Genomic DNA, 13,008 nt, shown 5'->3' with positions numbered 1-13,008 from the left:
ACTCAGCATCATGCCACCGTCAAGTACACAGTCGAGGTTGAAGGCTATAGATACGGATTGCGAACCAATCGTCGTATACTGCGCATCATCAATGTCCTATCTGCAGCCACACAAGCGCAACTTATTATCAAGGAGTCCTTGTTGCAACCTGGGCCTTGGAGCGGCCCATGGAAATGGTGGCTCACAGAGGGGAAATTGCGACGGAGGATATGGGAAGGGTCTTCGGCGGTTAGAGCCAAAGTATGTCTCTCTGTCTATCCTTTCGTGCCATTGATTCCAATACGCACATCTTATGCTACCTGATCTTCCGTCCTATCCAATCCTGACGCCCATTCCTTTCAGTTTTTACGTCGAAAGTGATACCAAGATCCTGGACCTTGCTGACCGCCCCAACGGAGCCATCGACAAGCACGGCAAGCCACTATTTCCAGCATTACCCCCCACTGTCCAGGATCAAGTTTATCTTGTTTCGCTCAACGCAGTATCGGGCCAAGACGTTGAATGCACGCGTCAAACACAAGTACAACATGCGCAACTTGAGCGTTGCAGAACACGCGAGTCGCATTGCCACTGTCGTATGCACTCGAAGTCCGCCTGAGTGGCTTTCGGTCTCTGGCAAGAAAGAACGAGGCTTTTGGCGACGAGGTATCAAATTCGAGTCGTCTGTGAGCATCCCATATGCGCCAACGTGGAGGGGCGAGACTTTAGAATGGCATGTAGGTCTTTTGCTTAGCTACAGCTTCGTAGGACTCAACATTTCGTAGTATGAACTTGCTTTCACCGCTCCGTTCTTCGGCATCGGAAATGATTTGGTGATCAAGGTCCCCATTGTACTGGATTCCAACAGGTCCTGCGCCTTCTAAGAATTTATCCATGAACCGCCACATGCACTTCTTCAGGACTCCCAATTGGTCGGCAGGACGCGAACGAGTACATATTCATATGGACGGGAGTGTCGAAGCAGCTGCTGATTAGCACGTTATGAGAAAAATGAATGCAGTGTGGGTCTCTTTGTCCGTCTGAACTCTGATTGTCAGACTTCCGCCGCTCAACTTGTCAAGCTCGACGCGATCCCGGTAACGCCGGCAAGCGAAGATTCGGAACTCCGATTTTGATTGAAGTTCGAACCTAAGCGGATTCTCCGCCATTTCTCGTCTTAACCATCCACTCTCTTTATATGTCCTCTCACAGTCCCATGCTGGATACTAGCTCGGTGGCGACAAGCTTGACCGATAAAGTGAGCAATGGTGTTTATCCTGTGGTTTATAATGTTGATTCTGCCCCGTAGTATGCGCTTGCCGCAGACCCTGCGGCTTGGGGCACTGATTTACACAACTCGGAACCCGACGACCATATACACGTCCCTGAAGTTCGAGATGGGAAGGTGGTCGACCGAGCCAGCTTTGCGATATCTTTCCAAGGCTTTACGAATATTGGCTGTTTGCTCATTCTCAGCTTGACCATGATTGGCTTGTTGTATGTTCTCACCTTGCTTTGCGCACATTCAATTTATCTTACAGTATGGGCTACCCGGTTGTCTCTCATTTGACGAAACCATCCACCAATGTCAACTCCCTGACTTTCAATGCAACTGGGCAGGTGCCCGCAATCGGAAATTTTGGTCTGATAGACCTCGATACCCCGAGCAATGTGTATACTATCAAGTCGCTCAAAACGGGCAAGGATATGAGGCTTGTCTTTAGCGACGAATTTGTGCGTCTCCGCTTGGTTATATGCAGTTCACGAGTTCATCATCCATTCAGAATCAAGACGGGCGGAGCTTTTATCCAGGTCTGTACCGGTTCTCGCTTTCCTACTCCCGGCCGCTATGTTACCGGTTACTTACCTGTGCATACCAGGTGACGATCCCTACTGGTGCGCACTGTCTCAGAGTTGTCCTACTTTACTCATACGAGTTCAGGGAGGCCGTGGATCTTCACTATTGGGCCACGAATAACATGGAGGTGAACACAACTTTTGACATTCGTCCACTCCCACTGATGTGTTGCAGTGGTGCGCTCACATTCATTTCTCCATCTAGCGTTGATGAAGCCTAGGTACGATCCCTCAGCGATCACCACATCGAACGGTTCACTTAGAATCACTCTGTCCCGAGAACGTATTCACGATCTGGATTATAAGGGGGGAATGCTTTCGACCTGGTATGCAACGCCAACTCTATTTCGAGGATAGGACCAATCCTCTACAGGAACAAATTCTGTTTCACGGGCGGATACCTTGTCGGTCTGTTCGAGTCCAAGTGTCTGTTTGTTTATCTAATGCTCTTAATTTACAGCGTCTGTTGTTCTTCCGGGGACTAACAACATACACGGACTGTGGCCTGCCTTTTGGGCGATGGGGAATCTGGGTCGAGCGGGTTATGGGGCTTCCTTGGATTCGATGTGGGTATGTGTCTTCCGCGACCAGACTACTATAGCTGACGGCATCGTCTGAAGCCTTATACTTATGATACGTTCGTGTTTTTTTGCGTAATTCGTCTCCGCTCATAAGTTACAGTTGTGACGTCGGGACCGTTGCCAACCAGACTTTCAAAGGACTGCCCATCCTTGCAACCACGAGCGGGGACAAGAATCCGCCATACAACGGAGAGTTGTCTTATTTGGGAGGACAACGATTGTCTCGATGTACGTGTCCCGGAGAAAGTCATCCCGGTCCAATTCACGCAGACGGCACATACGTCGGGCGGGCTGCTCCAGAGGTAATTCGACCGAATTTGCACGGGACCTTCTAAATTCAATTTGTAGATAGACGTCTTCGAAGCCCAGATCTCCAACGGAGCCGGTCAGGTGTCGCAATCCGGTCAATGGGCGGTAAGTCTTCGGCGTGGTTGTAAGTTTTCTTGTTGATCTCGCCAGCCATTCAACAACGGTTATGTCTGGTTCAACAGTAAGCACCACAACTACTCATGTCCTTTTCTTTTCCATTGATCTCTGGACCATAGCGAGCGATAACCTAGTCATCGCAAATCCATCCCTCTCTGAGCTGAACACCTACATTGGTGGCGCATATCAACAGGTAGATGAATTAACTAAGCTGAAGAGTTTTCTTCCCTTGAAATCATGCAGGCTACCTCTGTAGTGACAACGGTAGACCAAAATTGCTACGAGCTTCGTGATGGCTGCTATTCTATTTATGGCTTCGAGGTAAGAAGGCCTATGTTTTCTTTTGTTTTTCTCACTCATCCTTGTATTGTAGTATAAACCCGGTTCGTTTTGAATGATCGCCACAATTACGGTTGCTCAGACTTGTCTTCTTGCGTAGGATTTGGCGATGCGGTGAGTTGTCGAGTTGACCCTCCGAGTTGTTCGTCTCTTAGGCTTGTAGTATATCACTTGGGTGTCAGACAATAAGATTGGTAAAAGTGTTCTCCATGCCTGTTGGACAATGCTGACTGCTCTCAGCGTGGACCCTGAATGCTGCTGGTATGGCTGCTGATCCTCAAGTTGAGATTGGACCCCGCGCTGTCCCTCAAGAGCCAATGGTGGGTCGTCAATGTGTTGTCTGAGACTCTGAGATAACTGACCATGGGCTACCCTAGTATATTCTTGCGTATGTCTGATGTGGCATTTATGGGTCTTGAACCTGAACATGCACAGAAATCTTGGAATGTCAAGGAATTTCGGTGCAGTTGACCTTGATCAGCTGACTTTCCCGACGACACTCTCTATCGACTATGTCCGGGTTTATCAGTATCCTGACCAGGTACGGCTATGGCTCCCCAGCAGAGTTACGCTGAATCTGTCTTTCTCTCTGATAGATTAACATTGGATGGTGAGGAACATTTCTTTGCAACAAGCAGCTAGAGCTCGGTTGAACCTCTACTCGTCAGTGATCCCCCCAACTTCCCAACTCAGGTGCGGACAATGTTCTTTCCCAGGAAGTCTTCTGAATGGACATACAGGACTACATCAATACGTTTGTACCCTTTCCTATGTGTGACAGTCGACTGATTCTATACGAAAGTTACATCGAGGCATACACCAGTAATCCCAATGTACCATCCAGGCTCGTTTCTAACCTTTACTACCCAGATCCCGAGTTGACAACCTGGGTCGATGGTATATGCGAGCTTTTTGCCGAGGTGTAGTTGCTAATGCATACTACAGATTACAAGCAGGTAATGCCCAAAAACAAGTTCCGGGGAGAATGTTAGATGCTCTTCATGCATGATTACTTTCATTGGTGCAGACATTTTATACCCTAGACACTGAAATTTACCGTGACCCTTGTGGCCAGCAAAGCTATGCACGACACTGGTGTTTTCTACAAGTCAACTTGACCCCGCATTCAAGTACTATCTGGCTAAGTGGCGTGTCATAGTCTAGCATCGATGCATTCAACATGCGCCGGTACAAGTCCCAACAGCAGCAACCATCGAATCAACTCTAAACATCGCCCTGCCACTGACAGTGCTTCTAGAAGTTCCGTTGTTTTTGGAGTAGATTCCGACGTTCATCGCGCTCAGACTCGGAGTATGAACTTGAGCCCTGACACGCCTGGGCAGCTCATTGATGCTTGCTTCCCCCAACCACCAGAGAGGTAAGTATTGCGCACGAGTTCCTATACACAGCCGGCGCCAAACTAACAGGTCGTATAAGTAGATGCGATGCGACGGGACGACCAACGCTGGGCGGCGAATCCCAAATGTGGGCTAAAGCGGTTTTCATGAACGATTGGAATGAACTTCTCCGTGTTGTTCGACAGACAGACTTGGGTAAACGATGTGCGATGCTCCTTCCATTCAAGTCTCCACACACAGCACACTGTGTTGCTGCGTTGCAGCCTTGCGCTCGGGGGTTAAATATATGGCTCTTTTTCTCAGCGCTAACTCTGAGGAAGTAGCTTGGTGGAAGTAAGGCCTCGTGATTAAATATAGTAGTATGGCGGCTGATGCACATGCCCTCAGTAAGAGGCAAACAATGACCATAAGCAGAGCCTATGTGGACTATTTTTGTGTTTGGGGCAAAGAATTAGTGTCGGCAAAGCTGGCCGAGACGGCGTTATGCGGCCACGTGGGGTTACGCAACCCAGGATGGAACCTGTTGAACACGGTGTGTCTTGTCAACAACGCTCACACACCTCTGCACAAAAGCGCCATGTTATGGCCGTTCAGTCTCTTCAGCAAGTCCCCTGCTTCCGAAGAGCCACGCTTTGAGAAAACAGCACCATACATCAAGTCTCTCATGCCCACTGTCACAATCGACCAGCTTCTCATCCCTGGCTTCGTCGACAAGTCGGTCAGCGACTGGCTCGACGGACTGAAGAAGGTTCACTTTGACGACAAGCATCTAGAGAACCTCGAACGATGTTTTGTCACAAGAATTGACCATGTAGCCCTCGCCGGGGAGGAAGCCCGGCGCGACTGGAAGGCGGTTCACGAGGCTATCGCGCTCCAGTTCCACTACCGAACCCCAACCCTTGCGAGTCATGGAACCCCTCGACAAGATGATACACGAGCATTAATGATTCACCGGGTGCCAAAGGGGGTGGACGGTTCTAAGCAGCAGTATGTCGTCGAATGATCAGTTGCATGTCGAATAACAGTCGGGTAGGAAAATCCAGGGCTCCAAACTCCTTTCAAGCAGCAAAGTGGCCGCCCATGACGAAGTCCTAGTCCGCCTCAACTACGATAACTTAAAAACCTCGGACAAACCTCCTCCTGACTTCTACCCGACGCCCAGGAGCACCAAGTATTTCTCTATGCGGCGCCTCGAGCCTCGTAAGAGCGACGTTCCCTTGCCTGAAATAGGCCATATCACAGCACTCGATTGCGCCATTCTCAGTGTTGTTATCCACGAATCCTCCGCCAAGTACGCGTATCTGAACCACATGTGCATGTGGTTCGCAGCGACATTCTTCCTCGCCATCGAGCGCATTGCCAAGAATCAGGCTGCCGGCTTCAAACGCGAGCCAGAGACGCCAGACCGCCATTCCCGCATGCTGGGCCGCTTCCACGGCTTCCAGTTCGTCAACCCCGAGACTGCGCGGACGTTGGCAAACGACGGATCAGCCAATCTGGACGAGAAATGCGACAAGATTCGTCGGTCCATGACAAAGGCTGGCATCAAGGAAGACGAAATCAAAGACTACATCCAGCGGCTCCACGATCCAGACGAACCATGGGCTCGCGACCTGAATGCCGACCCGATCGACACCATCGTGAAGATGTTCGCGATAAAGAAGGAGCATGTTATAGCTGACATTCGCAAAGGATTGGACGAGTTGGAGGCGAAAAAGAACGCGTATCGTCGGGAGGTGGATGAGGAACGGCAGGAAGCAGACCGCAAGCTAGCAGAGGAACGGCAGGAAGCAGACCGCAAGCTAGCAGAGGAACGGCAAGAGATCGAGCGCAAGCTAAGAGAGGAGCGGCAGGAGATCGAGCGCAAGCTAGCAGAGGAGCGGCAGGCACGGCAAGAGGAGCGGCAAGAATCACAGCGGGAGGTCGCTGAACTGAGAGAACAAGTTCAACGTCTCGCGCAGGCAATGTCTCAACTACAGCCATCTTCGACCACTACCCCTTCAGGCGGGTCATTGTAATCGCTTTTGATAACCCCACCACGAGTTGTTTTGATTTTGGTCATTTCTTTACTGTGCAATCATAACATGCTTTTACTTCCTTTCTACCAGTAATATATAGGCCACATTAATCGTGTACCCATAGTTAACAGAATGGACAAGCCACAATGATATCCCTTATATGATCTACGAGTATTCGCTTGCAAACCCAGCCGATTCCACACCGGTTTCCAAATCAAAATTTGGGATTGTTCACAGCATATTCTGGTCGCTGACCCCTCATATACTCTCGGACACTTTTCATAATCTGATTCTCACCCTTCGTAAATGCCGCAGCAGTCCTACCAGTCGCATGTGGTTGCATGCTGACCCGATACGATAGGGAGGGATCGAGAAGTCCAGGATTAATACTTGGCTCCTTCTCAAAGACGTCTAATCCGGCGGCAGCAACTGCAAGACATTGAGTTTTGTTGAAGTCAAGCCAGTGAAAGGAACAAAAAAACCTTTTCCCGACTTCAGCGCTTCTACAAGGGCTTCCTCGTCAACGATAGGACCTCTAGCGGTATTTACGATATAAACACCGCTCTTCATTTTGCGGAATTCGGCGGGGCCAAGCAGATGTCGGGTTTCGGTGGTGAGTGGGCAATTGATCGAAATGGCGTCCGATGTTGCGAGTAGCTCATCGAAAGAGGCATACCGTGCGCCATTCTCTTCTATCGAGTCGCTCGTGAGCACTCGTCATGACATAGATGAATCACTGTACCAGCTTCAGGAACTCTTCGGCGATTATAATAAATTATCTTCATACCACAAGCCTGGGCGCGAACAGAGAGGGCTTGTCCTATTTGTCCCAGTCCAATGATCCCGAGTGTTCTATCCTCGAGATCGTAGCCGAGAGGGAACATGTCGTGAGGGTCTGCCAAATTACCACGCCATTTCCCTGCTCGAGTGTACATTTCGCCCTGATACGAAGCCCGCGTCACGTTGAGGAGCAGCATCAACGCGCCGTTAGCGGTGGAGACGGTAATGGCGGTTGGGGTATTGCAGTAGTATGCGCCTTGTTCAGTCATCCAGCCTGTTGCAACATCGTCGTAGCCTGCGCCACCACCACTGCATTAAGTCGATAAGCATAGTATGGGGACAAGAGATCAATCATCATACCTGAAGAAACCACAGCCAGCCTTTGTCAGAGGCTCTAGCATCGCCTGGTCGAACGGAGAAAAGATGTTTGTCCCAAAAAACCAGATAAACGCGACATAGGGGCTTTGTCCGTCAGCGGCCCGGCGAGTCACGGCTGCAGCAATGGCTTGTGCAAGTGTGTCATGATTGGTGACCGAACTCAGAGGTACGCTGTCGACTGTGAATTCTTTGCAAAAGACTTGGTATGCCTGAGGGCAGGATGAAATTTGTCGATTGACAGCTTTTCCGTATCCAAACCTCGACGGCAAATGCCGCAGACCCCAGTGCCAGGATGGCACGATCCCCAGCCATCGACAGAATCGCGCGACTGACCAGCTTGGCAGCTACTCGGGATAATGGCCGAGATAGGAAACCCCAGAATGATGGGCTTATGTGAGACTCTCCTTTTAGTTCCGGCTCCAGTAGCCGGACTAAAACATGGTTTTATTCTGTGCCTCTGGGGTAATTCCGGGCCTTGAACTCGACCATGTCCTGCCTGCTACCTCTAAAGCGCCCTCCCCCTTTTGTTTTGTGGCGACAGCAGCGTCGATGGATGAGTGTGCGACCGATGAAGGAGAGTGATGTTGTTCCAAGTGCGTCTGTCTCAGGTTTCTTCTTACGAGGGGATTGAGCTGGTCGCAGAGAGGGAGAAAGTGACCATCCAGACTCTTCAAGTCTTGCGATCCCGGAAAGAACCGATAACGATGTTGACCGCGTACGACTATCCAACTGCGCTCGCGTGCTCGTCCAATCCAGCGATCGACATAACTCTCGTGGGTGATTCGCTGGCCCAAGTTTGTCTTGGTCTCAAATCGACCACGCAACTCACCCTGGATCAAATGATTCACCATGCGACTGCTGTTGCACGAGGAACAACGCATCCGCTTCTCATCGCCGACATGCCGTTTGGATCTTACCATGCTTCAGTTGAGCAAGCTATCAACAATGCTGTCAGGATGGTCCGTGAAGCCCAAGTTGAGGCGATCAAGCTTGAGGGGGGTGAAGAGATCGTGGAACTTGTTCGACGCCTGACTTCACTCGGCATACCCGTCATGGCTCATATCGGCTTGTTACCGCAACGCCATGTAGCTTCGTCAGGTTACAAGGTTCAAGGGAGAAGCTTAGATGCCGCCAAAGCTATGATGAGAACCGCAAAGTTGCTCGAACAAGCGGGTGCTTTCTCCATGGTCGTCGAGGCGGTACCGAAAGAGCTGGGTCAGTTCATCACCGACAACCTTTCCATTCCAACGATTGGAATCGGCGCGGGACCCAGTACAAGCGGCCAGGTGATTTCAAACGTATCAGTGGTGAAAATTTAACTGAAATTCGCCTAGGTTCTTGTTTGGGACGATGCAATGGGCACTTGGAATGGCCACAAAGCCAAGTTTGTCCGTCGTTTTGCCAACATGCAAGCTATTAGGGACGAGGGTGTGCAGAACTATGCCCAATCAGTGAAAGACGGATCGTTCCCCGACCCTCAGCGCGAGAGTTATACGATCGACAAAACAGAATGGACGCGTTTTCTTGAGGAAATGGCCCAAACGAAGTAATTGTGCGTAGTAAAAGCTTGTAATATAATTACATAATAATACGGTGTTGTGACAGACACGCGCTTTCTCTTCTCTTCCGATACCCAACTCCCCGCCCACGCGAAACCTCCCATCTTCACGAGCAGGTCGCTGAGCGATGGCTCTACGAAGCGACAGCTCTTTGGGCGAGGTCTGTGAGGTATATGAGGTATGTTTGGGTCTTGCGCTCAGCTTTGCGCTGAATACTCAACTCGCCCAGTCTACAATCGACTTGTCGGGTACTCAGGACTTCCCTCACATCGATATCGACCTGCTCTCGCTGGATATGACACCGTTCTCCGTTTGTAACCTCCAAAAAGAAGGACCATTCGCCAACAATCAGCAGGAATCTTTCTCCGGCCTAATCGACGGCCTTGACGATTATGACGACCTACGATCCACCCATGATAACGAAAGGCACGAAGAACCGAGCTACGATGTCGAGGTGCATACGAGCCTGCTTTCTGCTCCCGCTCGCTGATCGTTTCAACCCAGCAATACTCGAACGTTAACGAATTTGACCCTGAGTGGGACGACGAAGACGTGGAGGTACCCGCTTGCGAACAACCATCTGTTGTCAAAGCTCAGAGTTCTACAGGAAGTCATGGTCCTCACTCAAAAACAGCGACATAGCACCCTCCCGACTATCCGTGAAGAACAAGACGCCGTTTCCCTCGCATCTCATGACGGAATCACACCACACACCTCCCGTCGAGTCTCGCTGACGGATTTCGACATCATACCTACCTCTACATACCCCATGCTGTGCAGGAAACGTTCGACAAGCAGACTTTACGCAATCAAGACCCTTGATCCCGGATTTCTTGACGAGAATACCATCTTAGAGTCCATCGCAGCACTGGAGGTACCTTTTCTCGAGCGTCTAACGTGGAGTCTTCCCGGCGTAGCTGACGGCGATGAAGGACGGATTTATCTAATCTTGGTGGGTGTCCGTAAACAATCGCATTTTCACATCCAACCTCTTCCAGGAATATAACTGTCGTGAATCTCTAGCATCTTTGGTAAATGCAGGGTCCCTTGCCGCCATAGATGCCCATTTTTATGCTTGTGAACTAGTGTGGAACATATTCTCACAACGGTCACACCTCTTAACGTGTCTGCTAGGTTGACGCTCTTTCTTCTTTACATGATGCCAATATAGTCCACCGGGACCTCACGCCATTCAACATTTTCATCGACAACAGCGGCCACATTCTACTCTCCAACTTTTCCAACGCGACGATCCTCGCGCAGGGAAGACAATCGTCTTTGCCTGCAAGCGCGACCCTCGAATATCAGGCACCAGAAGTATTCCTTGGGTGGTGTCATAACCAAGTCGCGGACTGCTGGTCTTTTGGTATCGTGCTTCAGTTCATGTTGACTGGCGAGGTTTGTTCCAACTTGTTGTAACGGTTTTGAATGACGATGTGCAGAACCCCATCTCTGACGGGAAGAATACAACGACATTCAGCGATCGAGTCTTGGCGACGGAAGTAACCTTCAACAACGTGGAATGTCCGGACGCGCGCGATTTAATCCAGAAGGTGCGATCTATGGGGGTTATGTATTCGCACGCCCTGATCGACCGGTAGTGCCTGGAGAAGAACCCAGCTCTTCGACTGACCATAGGAGATATTAGGAACCATGTTTATTTTTCGACCGTGTAGGTTGCGCGGCCAAGTTGATCATTGGTACCTGACTTCGTTTTAGGGACTGGGCCAATGTACGCGCCAAAAAACTTGGTGAGTTTTGGTCCCTTCCCCCTCTATCTACCATTACTTAGTATGGCCAGTAACACCAAGCCGGCTACGCACATCATCTCCCAAGTTGCGACCGCTTAGCCAAGATTTTCCCCTTCCTCCCCATTCACGGCTTTCCGATACCTCGCTCGACTTCTCCTTCACTGTACAGAGGGCTAGCAAAGCGGTACCCACTGTTCCGCGCCTCGAACGAGTGGACGTTGGACCGCAAAGGCCGCTCTTGAGAGTTCGGTCTTCGGGTTCGATGAGCGAGCTTCGTTCGCGGAATCAAAGCAAACGCTGGTCGTTAAATGTCTCATCCAATTCCGCACGGGTGCCTCTGCATCGATCCAGCCATAGCATCCATGACATAAGAATGCCCGCCTTGACTTCAGACAACGAGCTCCTCGCTTCGGCAAGACACAGTCTCCAGATTCCAACACCAGATATGCTACCCCCAATCTTTCGCCCGACCCCGCTCGACAGTGATGTTGCTGAAGAAGAAGAGCCATCTTCAAGCTCTCCAGCACTCTCGTCGCCGACCATTTGCGAGCCAAGTCCTCGAGAGCGAATGGCTCGATTCTGGGACACGATTGATGCAGAAGAGCAACAAAGACCAGAAGCAACGACGCTGGAATTGCGAGACTTCATGCGGCTTGCTTTGCCCGGCCCGCCACTTCCTCGTTCTGGGGCTCGAATGAGGAAACGAGGCTCGTTAGGCTTGCTCAGTTCGCAATCCGACAACCGGTTATCGATTCTCTCGTCTCCTTCTAGCGGCAACAGGCTCCGTAAGATCCGTCGTCCGCTTAGCACACCAATTCTCCGCAAACGCTCATCAGAGGCTCTCGTTAACCTTCCTTCTGGTGTAGAGCAAATCGGTATGGGGATTGGGTTCACGTATAAGATTCCGGCCGCAAATCATTCCAAAGCCTCCATTTGCACCTCGTCTGCTGCAGGAAAGCTGTTGGGGTTCGGCAAGTCCATTTTGCGCAAGGTCAAGTCGACGCCGAAATTCACTTCATCATCGAAACCGCAAGTGACTACTGGTTTGGCTGGGCGAAGGGCCCGAGGTCCGCCAGCCAGAATCCAAACCGGTGGTGGCCGTGTGGTGACACCAGGTTTACACTCTCCTGCGATTTCGGAAGGACCCTTGACGCCAGATTCCATGATATTCCCTCCTATTCCCGAAATTGTGGGCGACCCGTTTGCAAAGGACGACCCTCAGACGATGATTGGAGAAGTACACATTGGGAGGGTGAGGCTGGTTTCTGCTGGACAAAAGATGGCGTATTCGTTAAGCACGGACAACCTTTGAAGATGGTCCAGGGCCGAAATCTAGTTGTTTATTGCTTTGTACTGTGTAGTTGGCAACTGGGGAGATTAGACCAGTTAGAGCAGACTTTGTCGGGCCACACACCATCCAGTCGTTCCAGCTTGATTCTAGCAGCGACAGAGCTGCGGAGAAAGTAATATAGTTTGACTCAACCTTGACCGGATGACAAATCACAACACGACTTGAATTCTGGCCAACATGGCTGATAGTCTTGCCCCAGCCTGCACTCCACTGAAGCAGGAATACGACTCGTGCTTTAACATGTGGTTCGAAAGCTATCTCGAGCCGACACTCACCAACGCAAGCGAGAGCCAACGCAAGGCCCATTACGCGCGCAAAGCTGAAGAATTCGAAGCAAAGTGCGGCAAGGTCTATGCGGAATATCAGAGTTGTCTTCATGTTTGTGGCTCTCTAATTTCACTGCCGGAAGTACTGATTGCTTGCAGGGAGCGGTCAAGGAGAAGGGTATCGAGCCACTGTTACAGCAAGCGCGGGAGGAACATCCATTGCGGGAACCACTTCCGCCAGCCTCTCCTCCCAAGACAAAATAGAGCTTCCGTGTTCTTTAGTTGTATCAATAGGTATCTATCTGCGAATATTCTCTACTGTCTTCTAATGCTCCTTCATAGCCATCTTTTGTAACCACACCTCA

The 13,008-nt window shown here is 50.5% G+C and overlaps 6 protein-coding genes across 6 annotated transcripts; 5 read left to right on the top strand and 1 right to left on the bottom strand.

Moving 5' to 3' along the window:
• Window positions 1–1,177: 1,177 nt before the first annotated feature.
• Window positions 1,178–4,174, top strand: MIND_00018100 (Glycoside hydrolase family 16 protein; the record flags this gene model as incomplete). Its single annotated transcript, XM_037357152.1, has 26 exons — window positions 1,178–1,237; window positions 1,289–1,476; window positions 1,521–1,713; window positions 1,764–1,791; window positions 1,860–1,875; window positions 1,922–1,986; window positions 2,042–2,162; window positions 2,210–2,244; window positions 2,297–2,406; window positions 2,457–2,473; window positions 2,518–2,719; window positions 2,766–2,831; window positions 2,877–2,907; window positions 2,963–3,036; window positions 3,087–3,164; window positions 3,217–3,226; window positions 3,283–3,296; window positions 3,346–3,376; window positions 3,423–3,502; window positions 3,560–3,570; window positions 3,618–3,723; window positions 3,779–3,792; window positions 3,851–3,875; window positions 3,923–3,936; window positions 3,985–4,079; window positions 4,128–4,174. 26 exons carry the CDS (start codon window positions 1,178–1,180, stop codon window positions 4,172–4,174), a joined length of 1,731 nt encoding a protein of 576 aa, XP_037225062.1.
• An 889-nt stretch (window positions 4,175–5,063) lies between these two features.
• MIND_00018000 (uncharacterized protein) lies at window positions 5,064–6,558 on the top strand (the record flags this gene model as incomplete). The annotated part of the gene is made up of 3 exons (XM_037357151.1): window positions 5,064–5,527; window positions 5,574–5,740; window positions 6,233–6,558. Exons 1-3 carry the CDS (start codon window positions 5,118–5,120, stop codon window positions 6,556–6,558), a joined length of 903 nt encoding a protein of 300 aa, XP_037225061.1. The 5' UTR covers window positions 5,064–5,117.
• Window positions 6,559–6,772: 214 nt separating this feature from the next.
• MIND_00017900 (uncharacterized protein) lies at window positions 6,773–8,085 on the bottom strand (the record flags this gene model as incomplete). The annotated part of the gene is made up of 5 exons (XM_037357150.1): window positions 7,975–8,085; window positions 7,699–7,925; window positions 7,301–7,647; window positions 7,041–7,250; window positions 6,773–6,987 (listed from the first exon to the last, which is right to left on the bottom strand). The coding sequence occupies exons 1-5, from the start codon at window positions 8,026–8,028 to the stop codon at window positions 6,773–6,775; spliced, it is 1,053 nt and encodes a 350-aa protein (XP_037225060.1). The 5' UTR covers window positions 8,029–8,085.
• Window positions 8,086–8,203: 118 nt separating this feature from the next.
• Window positions 8,204–9,266, top strand: MIND_00017800 (3-methyl-2-oxobutanoate hydroxymethyltransferase; the record flags this gene model as incomplete). Its single annotated transcript, XM_037357149.1, has 3 exons — window positions 8,204–8,309; window positions 8,359–9,002; window positions 9,051–9,266. 3 exons carry the CDS (start codon window positions 8,204–8,206, stop codon window positions 9,264–9,266), a joined length of 966 nt encoding a protein of 321 aa, XP_037225059.1.
• A 136-nt stretch (window positions 9,267–9,402) lies between these two features.
• On the top strand, window positions 9,403–12,338 carry MIND_00017700 (AGC/AKT protein kinase; the record flags this gene model as incomplete). Its single annotated transcript, XM_037357148.1, has 11 exons — window positions 9,403–9,453; window positions 9,505–9,585; window positions 9,631–9,729; window positions 9,780–9,833; window positions 9,883–10,227; window positions 10,274–10,360; window positions 10,410–10,673; window positions 10,718–10,828; window positions 10,877–10,947; window positions 10,995–11,026; window positions 11,077–12,338. The coding sequence occupies 11 exons, from the start codon at window positions 9,403–9,405 to the stop codon at window positions 12,336–12,338; spliced, it is 2,457 nt and encodes an 818-aa protein (XP_037225058.1).
• A 216-nt stretch (window positions 12,339–12,554) lies between these two features.
• Window positions 12,555–12,907, top strand: MIND_00017600 (uncharacterized protein; the record flags this gene model as incomplete). The annotated part of the gene is made up of 2 exons (XM_037357147.1): window positions 12,555–12,755; window positions 12,803–12,907. 2 exons carry the CDS (start codon window positions 12,555–12,557, stop codon window positions 12,905–12,907), a joined length of 306 nt encoding a protein of 101 aa, XP_037225057.1.
• Between the last annotated feature and the right edge of the window lie 101 nt (window positions 12,908–13,008).

The sequence above is a fragment of the Mycena indigotica genome, assembly GCF_014461135.1.
Source record: "Mycena indigotica strain 171206Taipei chromosome Unknown Mind.scaff0001, whole genome shotgun sequence".
NCBI classification, from domain to species: domain Eukaryota; kingdom Fungi; phylum Basidiomycota; class Agaricomycetes; order Agaricales; family Mycenaceae; genus Mycena; species Mycena indigotica.
This window is presented reverse-complemented; position numbering and strand designations above follow the sequence as displayed.